At 26.5% G+C, this 17,500-nt stretch overlaps 2 protein-coding genes across 3 annotated transcripts in view; one reads left to right on the plus strand and one right to left on the minus strand.

The window, feature by feature from the left end:
* Positions 1-17,500, minus strand: part of LOC100211035 (aryl hydrocarbon receptor nuclear translocator 2) — a 98,779-nt gene that overhangs the window by 37,123 nt on the left and 44,156 nt on the right. The window lies entirely within an intron of this gene.
* LOC136090365 (uncharacterized) lies at positions 624-1,719 on the plus strand. The gene is made up of 6 exons (XM_065816956.1): positions 624-692; positions 785-833; positions 910-1,004; positions 1,209-1,292; positions 1,416-1,450; positions 1,596-1,719. Exons 1-6 carry the CDS (start codon positions 624-626, stop codon positions 1,717-1,719), a joined length of 456 nt encoding a protein of 151 aa, XP_065673028.1.

A 17,500-nucleotide genomic window follows, 5' to 3' on the forward strand; every position in this document is an offset into this window, starting at 1 on the left:
GCATCAAGTTCTAGATAAAAATTCTAATCTATTTTTATTATAGATAGTGTTGGTGTTGTAAATAATATGGATGCCACTGTTGTTGAAGGTTAAATTTTAATGATTTTGTGTTTTTTTTTTAAAAAAAGTCATTTTTCATTGTCTTATAAAAAATTTATCATTTTAGTTTTAGTAAAATATAGAATAAATAATATTTATAAGATTTAAAAAAATATTTTATATTAGTTAAACAAAATAATTTATTAATTGGTCAACTAAACCCCTTCAAATAGTTTCTATATAAGCTATTTTATATTGCATACATTTTATATATGACAAGAAGATATTCATGATGTATGCCTAAAAATTTTAACAGATTTATAAATATATATATATATATATATATATATATATATATATATATATATGTAATAATAATAATAATAATAAAAATAACAATAATAATAATAATAACAATAACAACAATAATAATAATAACAATAACAAAAATAACAATAATAATAATAACAATAATAATAATAATAATAATAATAACAACAATAATGATAATAATAGTAATAATAATAGTAATAGTAATATGAAAACAGTGAATTTGTATTTTTTGTTATTATCTAGTTTTTAAAATGTTTACAAAAAATGAGTTAGAAGAGGTTGCAGCATCTTCAACTATGAAAATGGTTTTTTCAGGAACAGTATGTTTTTAAAAAATGATTATAAAGTGTATAGTTAGCTGTTGACTATTTTCATTTGTTTTAATTTTGTTACATAGTTATTTTTTTTTTAGTTGCACAGTTTCAGACACAACAATTTCAAAGCTGGTGGTTCTAAAAAAAGTAACGCAAAGAATAAATTTTAAAGTTTGAATCAGCTTAAAATATCTGAAGAACTAATTTAATTTTTTTTTTTTAGAAAATTTATCTGATTTTGAATTAGACAATTTGCTATCAGAAGATCAATCCAATTGTTTATATTTGGCATTGGGATCAAATTTCCGAGATTCTAAGGTGCAATTAAATTGATTTTGTAAAAAAACAGTGATTTACTGGATAATAAGTATTTTAAAAGATTGACACTGATGCATACTAGATTTTTTTAATGATATGTATACCGACCTCAAACACTTTTAGCAATGTTGACCCCGATTCCGAGAGTTTATGTAATATATTAACTATATTAATATATTGTATATGTAATATATTAATTTATAGTTTAACGATTACATCTACAAGGTTATTGTACCTGAATGTATTATAAGTCTGTTTGCAAAGTTGATGCTTTGGTCAAGAATTCAGGTATTAGATTAAATGATTAATTTTACATTTTGTTCTTATAAATATTAAGTTTTGCTGTAGTTGTTTTTAAAATTTTTTTCTTACTCTAATGGATTTGTGGTATAAAATCAATTTTGTGTTTAGGCTGAGGTATTTCTGAATAAATTTTTTACTGAAAGGTGTGATAAAATTAAGTATTATAAAATTTGTAATTATTACATAAGATTTTCGAAATTATCGTTTAAAATATTACCATATGTAAACATAAAATACAAAATAAAAATTCATTAAGTGTGAACTATCATGATTAATACTGGTTTTTAGAAGAAGAAAAAGTCATCTGATTGCAAACAATTACATTTTGCAGATAAAATCAGGTCAAAATATGTTTGAAATTATTCATAGTTTTTTTTTTTTTACTAGCACTTATGAATTTCATATACAATAAATAATAAATATATTAGTCCTCCATTAAAACTTTGATTTTTAAAATCCAACCTTTTGATCTAAAAATTTTAGTTTTAATTGGTTATATATATATATATATATATATATATATATATATATATATATATATATATATATATATATATATATATATATATATATATATATTTTTTTTTTTTTCTAAAATATCAAAGTTTATAGAATAAAAAATGCAAACATATAATATGTTTGCATTTTTCATTCTATAAACTTTGATATTTTAGAAAAAGCGTGTGTGTGTATATGTATATATATATATATATATATATATATATATATATATATATATATATATATATATATATATATATATATATATATATATATATATATATATATATATACACTTATTGATAAATGTTGTATATTGCTGGAAATACAACTCTTGTCTGTTTAAGAGTGATCAATATCTTTTTGAAAAAAATAGATCAAATAATATTAAAATATTTTAAATGAGAAAATACAACTTTATAATGGAACTTGAAGTTTCATACCATTCGGCAATCACCAGCCATATTATACAAATATAAAATAAAAACCGTTATAAAAAATACAAATTTAGCGTTGCAACGGCATAGTACGCTAAATTATATCCATGTTAGTTCCAACCATCCACCAAGCATTTTAAAACAATTACCAACCTCAATTGAACATAGATTATCTTCCAATTCTTCAAACGAAAAAATTTTCCAAAAGTCTGCTCCTATTTATAAAGACGCATTAGAAAAGTCTGGATTTCCCACCAATCTCCAATATCATTCAAATCTAAATCCTTCTAATACTAATAAACGAAAAAGAAATATAATATGGTTTAATCCTCCTTTCAGTAAAAATGTGGTAACAAAAATTGGACACCTTTTCTTAAACTTAATTGACTTACATTTTCCATTACATCATAAGCTCCACAAAATTTTCAACAGAAACACAATAAAAGTTAGTTACAGCTGCATGCCAAATATTCGATCTATTATTAATTCATACAACCAACAAAATTTGCGCAACAAACTCACCACTAATGATATAAATTGCAACTGCATTAAGAAAACAGCATGCCTGTTAAATAACGAATGTCTATCAAAAAACGTTGTATATAAAGCCACTTTATCATCACCTAATCCCAGTCTAACGGAAAAATCTTACATCGGTATCAGTGAAAACGCATTCAAGCTCAGATTTGCAAACCACCTTAAATCATTTAATGCAATCAGGTATAGAAATGATACAGAACTTTCCAAAGAAATCTAGAAACACAAAGACGCAGGTAACATGCCTATAATTAAGTGGAACATAATTAAAAGATGCCAATCTTATAATCCATCTACAAAAAAGTGTAACCTTTGCATTAGTGAAAAATATTTTATTATGAATTTTGATAGTGGTTTACTACTTAATAAAAAAAGTGAATTGGTTTCTGCTTGTAGGCATAGGAAAAAATTTTTACTTTCTAACTTTGATTCTGGCGATTAGCAAATATCGGATCAGGTACACTTGACGTCAGATGCAGTTGCAACGCTAAATTTGTATTTTTTATAATGGTTTTTATTTTATATTTGTATAATATGGCTGATGATTGCCGAATGGCATGAAACTTCAAGTTCCATTATAAAGTTGTATTTTCTCATTTAAAATATTTTAATATATATATATATATATATATATATATATATATATATATATATATATATATATATATTTATCTGAAAAGAAATCTTTCTGTTTCTGTTAGACATGTTTGCTGAAAAATAATGTTACTCCAAATTCGTTAAAAGATAGGTAAAGTTTTTGTGTTTTAATTTATGTATGAGTGTGGATAGATGGTTGTGCATTTACTTAGTGGTCAGGGAAAACAATTGGTTGCTTTCTTAGTCAGTCAGGGAACAATAAAATATTCAAAATTCAAAATTTCTTTGATACTAAAATATTTGATTTAGTAATTAATCTAAATATAAATTATTTTATGTACTGTTTAATACTTTTATTTTTGGAATTTCTTTTTTTATAAATTTAATAATTTACTATCAAATGTTCTCTAAAGATTTTTTGTCAATCATTTTAAAATCAGTATTCTAAATAATTTTGCTAAGTTCTTAATTATTACATCCAATTTTGAATATCTATCTCAATATATAAGACATATTGCGAACCTTTTGGGGTCTTCCATATTATATCTAAAAACATCAAACAGATGATCTTATGTAGCCTTTTCTGGGCAAGAATATCTGTTAAAACTGATATTCTTCTTGAATTGTTGACTTGCTAGAGCTTAATCTAACTGATGAAGGTATTTATTTCATAATAAAATATTTGTATTTTGTATCTTAAACTGAAGAATAACTAGGGGATTTATTACATAAATATAAAGTAAAATCTGCATATTTTTCTTTATCTTAATGTAAAAAATGTAAAGAGAAAGCTGCAAATATGATAAGTGTTGTATTGGAGAAAGTCACTCAAAAAAGTCTATTACATTATGACGCCGTGATAAATCCCAATGTATTTGAGTTAAGTTAAATACCCTCTATGCAACCGGTCAAATTCTGAAGAAAGATAAAACACCTCTGGACTTATCTAATATCATTTAAGATTATTAATGCGACTTTAGCAGGGAAAGTTATGCCACATTTAGATCTGTTAGGATTGTTATCTCAAGATTTAGAAAAGGCAAGATGTTTCAGTTGCAAGATTACTAGATTAGATAAATAATTTGTTCCTAAATCTTCTATCAATATACTAAAGGGGTTAAAATCTGTTTTAACATAAAATAAAAATAGGTTCTATTTACAAGTCATGGTCAAGCAACTGTAGAGAGACAATTTAATATTAATAAGATTGTATCCAAAGTTAACTTGAAAAAAAGATCAATGAAATCAAAAAAAAATGATAGTAGACTATTATCAACAATAGAACTAACAGTTAGGTTTATAAAGTCTCTTAAAGGTGCATGTCAATGATATCGGTTAGACCTTGAACAAGGGAGAAAGAATGCTAACCAAAAGAAACGCAATTATCAAATGGAAATTGTAACCAGAGAAATCAGTGATGTAGTAAAGTGAAAATTTTCCTATTAGATTCCTGCGATAATTTAGAACTGAGTTTGTTAAAAATGATATTGGAATAGTAATTAAAGGAAATGGTTTAAAAAGCTAGAGCAAAGAAAAACCTGTTGAAATTAAAATTTTGGAAAAAGCAGTACAAATATTGGAAGGAAAGAAGAAAATAGTGTGAAGTTATTTTCTTTTTTTAAGATATTTCTTTATTCTCGCTATTGTTTTTCTTTACAAAATAATTTTTCCTTTTTTTTACTTAATCTTTATAATAAAGAAAAAAGATACTTAACAACAACTTTTGCTTGTGAAACTTTGATAATACTTAGTCATAAAAAAGAGTATTTTTTCAAATAGTTTAAAAAAGTAGAATCGTGTAAATAAAAGCCTTTAATTGAAGAACATATGATCATTTATTACATAAGTGAGTGTCAATGCATGTCTATGTAAGTATTTTATTTTCTATATGCGAGTGTCAATGCAACTCAATTTTTTTCTGGAAACAATTTATAATTATTACTATATATAGTTAATAAGTCAAGGTAAAAGGGTTTTTTTGAATGAGTCAGGGAAAACAAGTGAGTTTCAAGGAAAAAAGTCAGGGAAATTACTTATATTTTTGAGTTAAGTCAGGGAAATCTTTTATTGAGAACCTGTATAAACCCTGAATAAGTCTTTGGTATTTTATTAATTTACAGTTTTTTTTTATTATGCATTTTTAAGTATGAAGACAGAAATGATGAAAGCTGTTGATAACAATGACTTTAATCAAGCATCAAAGGTATAGAAACATTTGACTTTTTTAAAATTGTTGTTAAGATTTTTTTTTTAATTTATTAAATGATTTTTTATCCTTGAATTTTATCATTTTTAAGTTGCTGTCAAAACTGAAAACCCTTGATGAACCTGTTTCTAATAACAGTCGCCACAAAGTAAGATGTCCTGCTTGTGAAAAGTATGTTATAGTTTAAATTTTTAGAAGATGAATTATTAGAAAATAATTTTAATAGAGCTATTCATAATGACAACAATTTCCTGTGTAGTGATTCAGACGATGAAAACCAAGACTGGCTAAGTTTGCAATACTTAGATAAAAGGCTCCCTAAATCGAGTAATAGTTTTCAAGCTGGACATAGCAAAAGTAATTTGTTTAATGTTGCAGGTACCAAAAATGAAAAAGATGCCTCTGATTCTGATGAATCAAATATTGACTTTGATGATGGTGAAGATAAGTTTTATATGACTTCATTTGAAGAAGATAAGTTATTAGATGAATTTCTAATTTGGCTTCAAAGTGTTGAGGGTGGTATCGAACCACTTCGGACTGCCCTGAAACATAAAAATGTTGTTTTAGGAGCTGTTCGTCATGCCACAGATGATGATGTAAATTACAAGCATCTTGGGTGTGTTTCTTTCTTAAATTCTTGGATGTTAAAAATTGCAAGAAGATAAAAAGCAGCCAGGAACAATAAAAACCTATTTAGGTTCTCTACAACTGTGTTTAGACTTTTGTATTTCTAAAGAAAAACTTGAAATTATTTCTAATGAAGAATACTCCAAGTTAAAAATCTCTATGAAGCAGTGGAAGTGTAGTTTATGGAAGGGCATCCAGGAGAGACAACATGAAAAAGACATGGATGATTTCTACAATATTCCGTCTTCTGAAGAAATAAATGCATTAGATAAATCTGATTATGTCAAATGTGCAAAAGACACAATTAAAGCCTCTATATCTTCCAGTTTTGTAATTACAAAATCCAAATATTGTTTGGTCAGATCATATTTGTTAGCGTATACAATTCTTAATAATGCCACAAGACCAGGAGCTTCCGCCAATATGACTATTGGTGAGTTCCGCAGAGCATTATATAAAGAAAATTGTTATACAATTAGCATTAAAAAGCATAAAACATCATATAAGGGACTTGCAAATATTGTATTGACTTTTGAGCTTTACAATGAGCTAAATACATATATAGAGTTTTTTCGAAATAAACTTTATGGAATTTTTCTTCCCACAGATACAGCAGTTGTGTTTTTGAGTTATAATGGTGCTCCAGTGGACTCATCAATGATTACTTCCCAGTTTCATTTATTTTGGAATCGTGCTTTAGGTAAAAAGGTAAAATAAGATTATACTAAAATGACTCCAACGTTAGTGAGAAAATTTACGACAAAAGTTCATCAAAATTTTCCCAGCTTGAAGCAAAATGTTGCGCATCATTTATGTCACAGTTTGAAAGTGGCTGAGAGCAATTACGCCATATTTGACAAATATAATGCTGCGTCAAGTACAAGTAATCAACTGTCTTTAATTCAAAAATCATTAACAGATGAATAGGGTACAAATATAGAAAAGAAAAACATACCTTTGAAATTGTTTGAAAATGAAATAAACAAGTGGTCTATAAAAGTAGCTGATGTAAAAAAAAAGTTGGCTAATTCTTCAGAAAACGTATGTGATGAAAAGGTCAAAAAAATAGTTGATAAAGTTCGATACGCAATCAAACGAAAAAAACTCACACAAATGCCAAATCAAGAAGTATCAGAAACAGAACCTAATATTGACAATGTTGATTTTGTAAATGAAATTTCTTGTCCATTAAGCTCCCCTATTTTACAAGAAATTCAAAAAAAAGTTTATCCACTTAGGAAAAGAAAAGAAGAAATTTACGGCACTGAAAGTAGTAACAATGGTGAAAGTTTGTTTTATGCTGCAAAGGACGTAGATAAATCTGAAGATTTTGACTATGATGGTTATATTCCAACTTCTCCAGATAGTGCTGAGACATCTTTTAAAAGAAGTCGAAAAGAATTCACTAGGGTTTTTCATTACTGTTTAACAGTAACAGTAAAACAGCTGTTTTTTGGTCAAAAATGAAAAACAGTAAACAGCTGTTTTTTCAGAACTGTTTTTACTGTTTTTAACGACTTTTTCATGTTTAAAAAATATTACGTATTGGTGATAAGTTAGTGTTTTTTCTTGTGTTTTTCAAAGAGAAGAAAGTAAAATCTTAGGTGTTTTTAAAAGTAACACATTTAACAGAACGTATTAAATCATTTTAATTTGATTTAAGAATACAATAACAATGCTTATATATTTCAGCAATGTCGAGAGTATGGGATTTTGCTACAAAACGAAAAAATCCAAAAACAAAATCTCTCGAAGGACAATGCTCGCGATGCAACAAAATCATTGTCTGTTCTGGAAATTCTACAACTATATTGAAAGCACATCTTAAGACACATGGAATTGATTTTGAAAGGTCAGCAGCTGGCACATCCAACGAAGAACCAACAGCAGAGAAAAGAACAAAATCAATTTTTGAATTTTTCAATCGAAAATCCCTCAAAGAAATAGTTACAGATATGGCAACTGATGGTATTTCAATTAGAGCAATAACTAGAAACAATTATATTTGTCAATCTATATCACGAGATGGTTACAAACTTCCAGCTAATGAACGTGATGTCATGAAATTAATTATTGAAGATTTTAACGAGAAGAAAGCAAAAGCTGTTGAAATAATTAAGGAAAAACTTGCTAATGGAGCAAAATTCAGTATGTGCGTAGACGAATATACAACAATAAGAGGAAGACAATTCTTTGGAATTAATATACACAGCAGCGATGATAAAGTCAATATTAAAACTGGTCTTGTTCGCATTGTTGGATCTTGTTCTGCTGAAGACATGGTTGTCGCTATGAAACAACATTTAGCTGATTTTGGCATTGACATGAACAAAGATATTGTTGGCTCAACTTAGGATGGAGCAACAGTAAATAAAAAATTCATTAGACTTGTGGATATAATTGGCCAGTTTTTCCTAAACCATGCTCTACATTTGGGTGTCTGCGATACTTTATATAAGAAAGAGAATGAAATTGAGGAACACTATTTTGATAGCGATGAATCTGATGAAAGTGATTGCTTTGATGATTGCCTTGATTTGCTAAATGATGACGACATTGAACAATCTGAAATTAGTTATCACGATTTGCTTAAAAATTCTCGAAAGCTTGTCAAATTCATAAAAAATTCAACAGTTTGCAACAACATTTTTTTGAGTAAAGTGAAAGCTTTAACAGGACGTGAAATTGAACTACATCTTGATGTAAAAACTCGCTGGAATTCAATTCCAACCATGTTGGACTCGATTATTAAGACTGAAATGGCAATTCAAGAGACTTTATTTGAGTTCAATGCGACACACATTTTGGATTCAATTGATTTTATTGCTATTCGTAATCTTTATGATGCTATGGAACCGATAAAACTTGCAGTTCAACATTTAAGTCAGGAAGATGCAACATTAGCAAGTGCTGAAATAATTTTGGAGTTTATGTTTAAAAAATTGTCAATGATCAACAGCAAAATCAGTGAAGAATTGTACAATAACTTGAAAATACGTACTGATGAAAGATTGAACAAGGATGTTATGAATCTTTTAAAGAGTTTAAAAGATCCTTCAAACACTCCAACAAAAGCAACATTGATATTTGCCGGTCGTCTTGAAATAGATAGTAAACTGAAATAAATAGAATAGTAAACTGAAATAGATTAGTCGATACAATCCGAATCTGAAAATGTTAGTCTATCACTAAACGACGAATTAAACTTGTTTCTTCGTAAAGAACATACAACAACAACAACTGGATCCGATTTCAAATGGTTAAAATCGGAATTCACTCTTTATAAGAACACTGGACAATGTACAGAAAACCTTCAAAAATTATTCAATGCACTTTTAAGTATTAAACCAACATCAACTGACGTTGAGCGTGTTTTTTCAGTTTGCACAAATTTTTGCACAAAAATTAGATCGCGTTTGTCCGACGAGTCACTTAAAGCTTTTGTCTTTTTAAAATTTTATTATAAAAAATGAAGAAAAAATTGTAGTTTGTATTCGAATAGCTGAATAAATAGTTAAAGTTTTTCATCCTTTAATAAAATTCAAAAATTGCGTTTTTTAATAGCTTTATTTATTTAGTAGTAAGTTACTTCAAGTAAAGATTGACAAATATAAGGACATTGACGTTTTTTGCTCCTTAACTTGTGTCATTATTTTAATTTCTTATAAAATTTTAAAAAACAGTAAAAACAGCTGTTAACAGCTGTTTTTTTTGAAATTGAAAAACAGTAACAGCTGTTTTTTCAAAACCACTGTTTTTAAAAAACCCTAAAATTCACTAAAGAAGATAGGAGGCTTATTTATACACATTTATCTAATGTAATATATTCAAATGAGCTAATTATGAAAGACAAGTTTGCGTTAATGTTGAAGAAACCAGAACTAGAGGGTCTTGTAAAAAAGTTTGGTTTACAATCATTGATCGTAAAAATGCGAAAGAAAAAACAATATAAACGTTTTGTAAATAGTTTTTTCATTATTTAGGTGTCTTAAAACAAAAGTGAATTTTTTATTTACTACATATTATTTTCATGTAAAAATTTAATAGTTTTAAACTGCGTGGAAGGCATAAGGCAGAAATAGTTTGTTCATGTCTTTATTATGTTTGCAGATGTTGTTTTTTTGTACAAAAATAAATTATTAATTTAAAACAACTATAAAAAAACAGGTTTTTTTTATTAACGTTTTTTTTTTTACGTTTATTTGTTACTACAGTAGTAGTAGTAATAAAGCAGTAGAAGTAATACTACTGGTTAAATGTTCAATAGAATTAGTGAAATTGAAATGGATGATATTAGGCTTGAAGAAGTTATTCGTGGAAATGAGAATAATGTGATTAGGCATGTTGATAATCTCCTTGTCGAAATGAAATAGATAGAGCTAGGCGAGATGAAATTATTCATCTACAAAATAAATAATTTTTTCCTAGACAAGGAAGAAATGTTGCTAGACATAATAATTAGTATACTACTTTGCTAGACTGTTCAAAATGTTGCTAGACAAAAAGCAATACAATTATAGATCAAAACTATTTAAGAGAAGTGAACCAGACCTGCCAGATACAAAATATTTTGATGAAACACTTTTTTTATGTTGCCATAATGGTAAGGTAGTTTTGCCTCCACATTTATCGTTTCCACAAGTTTTACAATATATATTTACAGGGAGCTAAAAAGATCATAATTCTAATATAAATTTTTTATATTGGAATATTAGAAAATATGATAATGCCTATTATTATACTAATTCCTATATTATAAAGAAATAAAAATATTATACCAGTGGAATGTTATAAAGAAATAATATTATACCAGTGGAATGTTATAAAGAAATAATATTATACCAGTGGAATATTGTAAAGAAATAATATTATATCAGTGGAATGTTATAAAGAAATAATATTATACCAGTGGAATGTTATAAAGAAATAATATTATACCAGTGGAATATTGTAAAGAAATAATATTATACCAGTGGAATATTATAAAGAAATAATATTATACCAGTGGAATATTATAAAGAAATAATATTATACAAGTGGAATATTATAAAGAAATAATATTATACCAGTGGAATATTAGAAAGAAATAATAATATTATACCAGTGGAACATTAGAAAGAAATAATATTATACCAGTGGAATATTATAAAGAAATAATATTATACCAGTGGAATATTGTAAAGAAATAATATTATACCAGTGGAATATTGTAAAGAAATAATATTATACCAGTGGAATATTGTAAAGAAATAATATTATACCAGTGAAATATTATAAAGAAATAATATTATACCAGTGGAATATTGTAAAGAATTAATATTATACCAGTGAAATATTATAAAGAAATAATATTATACCAGTGGAATATTAGAAAGAAATAATAATATTATACCAGTGGAACATTAGAAAGAAATAATATTATACCAGTGGAATATTATAAAGAAATAATATTATACCAGTGAAATATTATAAAGAAATAATATTATACCAGTGGAATATTGTAAAGAAATAATATTATACCAATGGAATATTATAAAGAAATAATATTATACCAGTGGAATATTGTAAAGAAATAATATTATACCAGTGAAATATTATAAAGAAATAATATTATACCAGTGGAATATTGTAAAGAATTAATATTATACCAGTGGAATATTATAAAGAAATAATATTATACCAGTGGAATATTGTAAAGAAATAATATTATACCAGTGAAATATTATAAAGAAATAATATTATACCAGTGGAATATTGTAAAGAATTAATATTATACCAGTGGAATATTATAAAGAATTAATATTATACCAGTGGAATGTTAGAAAGAAATAATATCAAACCAGTGGAATATTAGAAAGAAATAATATTATACCAGTGGAATATTAGAAAGAAATAATATTATACCATAAGAATATTAGAAAGAAATAATATTATACCAGTGGAATATTAGAAAGAAGTATTAATGCCTGTCTTTCTCTTGTTTCATTTACAGCTAATGTAGTTCAAGCTATGAATCATGGGCCCCCATGTTTTGAAATATGTGGTCAAGTTTTTTAATGTGTAGATAATCTTAGGCTAGATCAAGACATTCCCCCAACATATTGTTAACTAGATATCTTTTTTTTACTATACTTTTCTTTTTATTCCTCACATTTTTTTTTTTTAATATTTTAAGATATCACAATCAATAAATTTAAGAATTATCAGAACTTACTTTTTAAAGAGTTATCATAGTTATAATATTACTCGCTATGCATTTTATTTACTTTTCATAGTAACCTTTTTTTTTTTTTTTTTTAGTTTTATAAATTCAAACATTGTCTAATTATGTTCTTCCTTTTTTTTAGTTGATTTTGTCATTGCTTTATAAATTCGCCTACTGTTGAAACATGATTTTAATTTAGTAAATTTATATCATTTGAAATTACTGTATTAATCATCAGTCAACAGTTGAAAAGAAACTAGAATTCTGCATAATTGAGGTACAAATGATTTTGTTTATTGGTATCATTACAAAATCAGTTTTTATGGTATTGTTTTATAGCTATTTTGTGCTACTATGTTATTATATTATATTATATTTTTATAACGACATGTTATAACAACACTATGTTGATTTTGTCATTGTCAAATTACTTTTATTATGCTCATAATAAGTTCTTTAATAAATCATAATATTTTGTATGTTATTTAACTTTTTTTAACATAGCTGTGCCATTGAAAACGCTGTCTGTTTCTTTCTCTTTTTATTTAGGGTTTGTTAACAAAGGGATCATTAATGGAACCCTTTATGTTATTAATAAGTTCTTAGGTATTTCGGGGTTGTTTTTTTTTAATAAGCTTTTGCTTTTTACTGACTTAACTGATTTAATAATTGAATGTATGAAATGTATTGTTTATGTCGTAAACTAAAATTTGTATTTTATTATATTTTTCAGATAATAAATCAAATTAATTGTTATTATTGATTTATTTACTAATAATCCTTATTATAAATTGCTTACTGCTAGTTAAATAATGAACCTTCCGATAATTGCCGAAAATTATATTGTCCTGTTTGTTGCAAGTAGGTTTTTGTTTATAAAATATTTATTAACAAAAACCAAGTTTACATAATTAATTATAATTAATTAGGATTAATATAATTAACATAAATAATTAGGATTGTGATAGACTTAAAGAAGCGCCTCATGACTAAAAGACACAATTGGACAAGTCAAAATCAAGAGAAATAAAGAATAAAAGAGTTTTATGGCAACAAAAGAAATATTTATTTTAATTGAATAAATGTAGCAAAATGTTAGTTTTGCAAATATATTTTTATACATAATATTATACAAAAGTTACGCAATGGGGTACTTTTTAAGACAGTTTATAAGTCACCCAATTATTTGTTACTAAAATTTTAGATATCTGTGCGGTAGTGGAGCTATATAACTACATAGTTTCGCTTTCAAAGAAAGACAATCAAGTTCTCAAATGAAAAAATATCAGAGAAAATTCTTACAAAAAATTATAGAAGAACCAGTCTGTTGCTGCCAAAAACCTTATAAAAAAGCTATTTTGTACCGCATACAATCACCTTTAGAATAGGTTGTATTTGTGAATTTCAAGAAGGCGCTAATTTAACTTAACGGTTAATAGTGTTCAGCAGTCAATCTAATAATCTGTTGATCCTAACAGTTACATAATAATACTTAGTATAAAAATAATTAAAAGTCAACATTCAGTTAATACGTGAAATGATAAACTGCAACAGCTAAGGCTTCATATTTAACAATTATGTTTCTTAAGACACTACAAAAGACTCAAATAATCTTATAATCCAATACGTACTGTGGACTCCAGAAAACCGTCATAGAGTCAAGTTGTTTGGTAAACCGAAAACATTTTATCTCCAATATAATCTGCAAAGTGATAAACAGTAAAACGCCACCAACAGCAAAAGAGATCAGGTACGTCGCAAAGTCAGGCAAGTCTGATTAAGCACGGAAAGTATTAAAAAAGTTGTTGCCGACTTTAAACTCACCCTGTTTGCAGCCGATAAATGACGGTGGTGATGATAATGATGTTTGGCCATTGAGCACCGATGCTTTTAAACTATTTCGTTTATAGACTTACTTTAAAAAAAAAATTGTCTAATAAATTAAAAGACAACTTTTAGTTAATATGAGAATTAATTATAACTAAATATAGTTGTTTGATATGTTAAAAATAGTCACTTCAGACTTAAAAACAAGAATATGTCAAAAAGTTTTATTTATGAGCATTGCAAAAAATGTGCGCCCCCATGCTACCTAATGCAAAAAATTTAGGTAAATAATTGTGTTAAGTAAAATTCAATAATTAAAAAAAACCTAAGTTAATTTATTTAGTAATAAAACAGAATTTGAAAACTTCATTAAAAAATTCAACAACTTGTGTGCGTAAATGAAGAAACAGAAAGAACATCAATTTCTCTGTTTGTTCATACACTATTGAAAGGTTTTTACAAAACCTACCCGATTAAACACATTTCAGTAACTTTACTCCGGTTAATACGCGGGGAAAAAAAATACGAGTAGTAGAAAAAATTTTTAAGACAAAAATATCAAAACTGGTGGAACTATGGCATTTTCAGGGGGAATTTACTTGGTTTTAAAAAACAATTGGTGTTAGTTAGCGAAATTAAGTCATAGAAAGGGGAATCGTGTTTGGCCCTCATGCTGCGCAAGTAGAAAAAACTTGTACAAAAAAGCTATTTTTACGAGCGGACCAATAATTCAAGTTGAAAAAATTATTTGAAATAAAAATAGAATTATTTTTGCAGCATTTACAAAAAAATATTGTTTAAAATATCGTTTTTACGCACCTCTTGTTTCTAATTCAAATTTCGCAATGCGAGGGCTCATCCGCAACGGTTATAGCAGTAGTAGTAGTAGTAGTAGTAGTAGTAGTAGTAGTAGTAGTAGTAGTAGTAGTAGTAATAGTAGTAGTAGTAGTAGTAGTAGTAGTAGTAGTAGTAGTAGTAGTAGTAGTAGTAGTAGTAGTAGTAGTAGTAGTAGTAGTAGTAGTAGTAGCAGTAGTAGTAGTAGTAGTAGTAGTAGTTATGATATCCTCCATGCTACCTTTCTATGCTACCTAGCGTTATACTTTAAACTTTCAGTATTTAATAAATTTAGTTCATTCAACAATCATAAAAAAAAAATGAAAAATCAATATAGAAAATTCACTCATTTAAAACTTCAATTCATTCTTAAAAAGTTTAAAATCTCATTCCTGTTTTCTTTCACATAAAGCAGTAGCCATGACAAGGCACTGTTGGAGAATGAGGCTTCTAACATTAGTGAAATTAATAAAGAGAAATTACTTTGTGTTTTAGTAGACAAAATATTCAGCTTTATGACCTTGTTACCAGTGAAGGCTTACCAGTTTCTTTTTCTTGTTTTGGATTTAGTAAATGAAACAAAAATTTAGTTGAATGTTTGGTTGAATGTTCAAAAGGTCATGCACCAAGGAGACAAAAGGTTTTGTTGGTTTGAAAAACTCGGAAACAGATTTTAAAGAATATTTATCAGAAAGATCTTGTTAAGTTGAAATAAACATTGTTGTTTGAAATTCAAATATTTGAAATGTAAACTTTTGTTGTTTAACTATATTAAAGAAAAGTAAATAATACTAATATTATAAAATAAATATTTTTTAATGTTAATTTACCACTCCAAGGCCATGAAGACCACTACAGTCAAGGAGTTTATTTTTTTAAATTGTGGTTACAACCCTCTTTTAACTCTATATCTCCCAAACAAAAACGATGACGAACAAGGTTGCTGCACGGAGAAACAAACCGAGCTTGGTACTACCAGGGACGTGGTGGAATCGAACTTGATTGAAAAATTACTATACATAATAATCTTTTAATATATTAAGCTTTTAATTGGCAGAATGAGGAACATTCAAGTTATTGAAAAACAACATCTGCCAGTTCCAATGTTCCAAGTGAGCAAAAATTTTTAATATAGATGTATTTTAAACTTGCATTTATGAAAAAAGTTAAAAAAGTGCTAAAAAATTGTCACCCTAATATATGGTATCAATATATGGTATATCATATGTATAATATATCATACGTATAATATATGGTAATCAATACTATATTGTATTCAAAGTTTGTTTAATTGATTGCTTATAAGTTTATAGTTGTTATACTGTAAGTTGATTGTTCATAAGTTTATAGTTGTTATACTGTAAGTTGATAGTTTATAAGTTTATAGTTTTTATACTATAAGTTGATTGTTTATAAGTTTATAGTTGTTATATTATTAGTTGATTGTTTATAAGTTTATAGTTGTTATACTATTAGTTGATTGTTTATAAGTTTATAGCTGTTATACAAGTTGATTGTTTATAAAATCCATTTGTGGCTGTTATTTTAGAATTTTTGTTGTTGTTGTTACAAACAGTAATATAAACTTTAAAGTTTTTTCTACCTTACCCATAGAACTTGTTAAGAACAAGTAGTAATCAAGCTCAAAAAAAATCCTATATATAACTACATCTGGTTGAAATAATACATTATTAAAAATAATCCATTTTAAAAACAACTTCATCTTAAAATCTACAGATATAGTTGCACAGATGTTATTACACATTGATAAATTAAAAGATGTAACTACATCTGTAATATTCATTTAATTTTTACACAGATGTTATTAGACATCAATAAAATTTCAGATGTTGTTGGACAGATGTTACTAGACATCAATGAAATTTAAGATGTTGTTGGACAAATGTTATTATACCTCATTATATTTACAGATGTTGTTGGACAGACGTTATTAGACATGGCAAAAACTGATGTTGTTACCCTGACCCGCTTTAACCTTTCAGATTTTAGGTGTGAAAGTTACAATTGATGCAAATACCCTAGATTTTCCACAATAGTTCTGACTAAAAACAACGCTAAAAAAGGGTGCTTAGGCAATACAGCAACTATTTTGATAAAAATTAGACAGATACCTTTGAGCCATTTTGAGGGTTGACTAAGATATGGACATTTGTTATGTATAATTGCAGTATGTTTCTCTATGATTGACAGTTTTAAGAGATAAAGGCATAAGTATCACAAAACACAGACCAAGTCATATATGAAAGACTGAACAGAAGGCAAGATAAGTTTTCTATATGAAGTTAAGAAAAATTTTACATGATGCTAGACAATTTTTTGAATTTAATTGTTTGTAACTATTGTTACAAAGTTATGCCCCCTTTCCCTCCCTACATTTTTTAGTTTTTGCCAAATTAAG

Source organism: Hydra vulgaris, chromosome 13 (genome assembly GCF_038396675.1).
Source record: "Hydra vulgaris chromosome 13, alternate assembly HydraT2T_AEP".
NCBI classification, from domain to species: Eukaryota; Metazoa; Cnidaria; class Hydrozoa; order Anthoathecata; family Hydridae; genus Hydra; species Hydra vulgaris.

Excerpts from the sequence above, each read along its gene's own strand:
- LOC136090365 (XM_065816956.1), top strand. The coding sequence starts at position 624 with ATGTTTACAAAAAATGAGTTAGAAGAGGTTGCAGCATCTTCAACTATG. Across the intron at positions 693-784 it reads AAATGGTTTTTTCAGGAACA|TTGCACAGTTTCAGACACAA; the intron begins GTATGTTTTTAA and ends TTTTTTTTTTAG. Across the intron at positions 1,451-1,595 it reads AATAAATTTTTTACTGAAAG|AAGAAGAAAAAGTCATCTGA; the intron begins GTGTGATAAAAT and ends ACTGGTTTTTAG.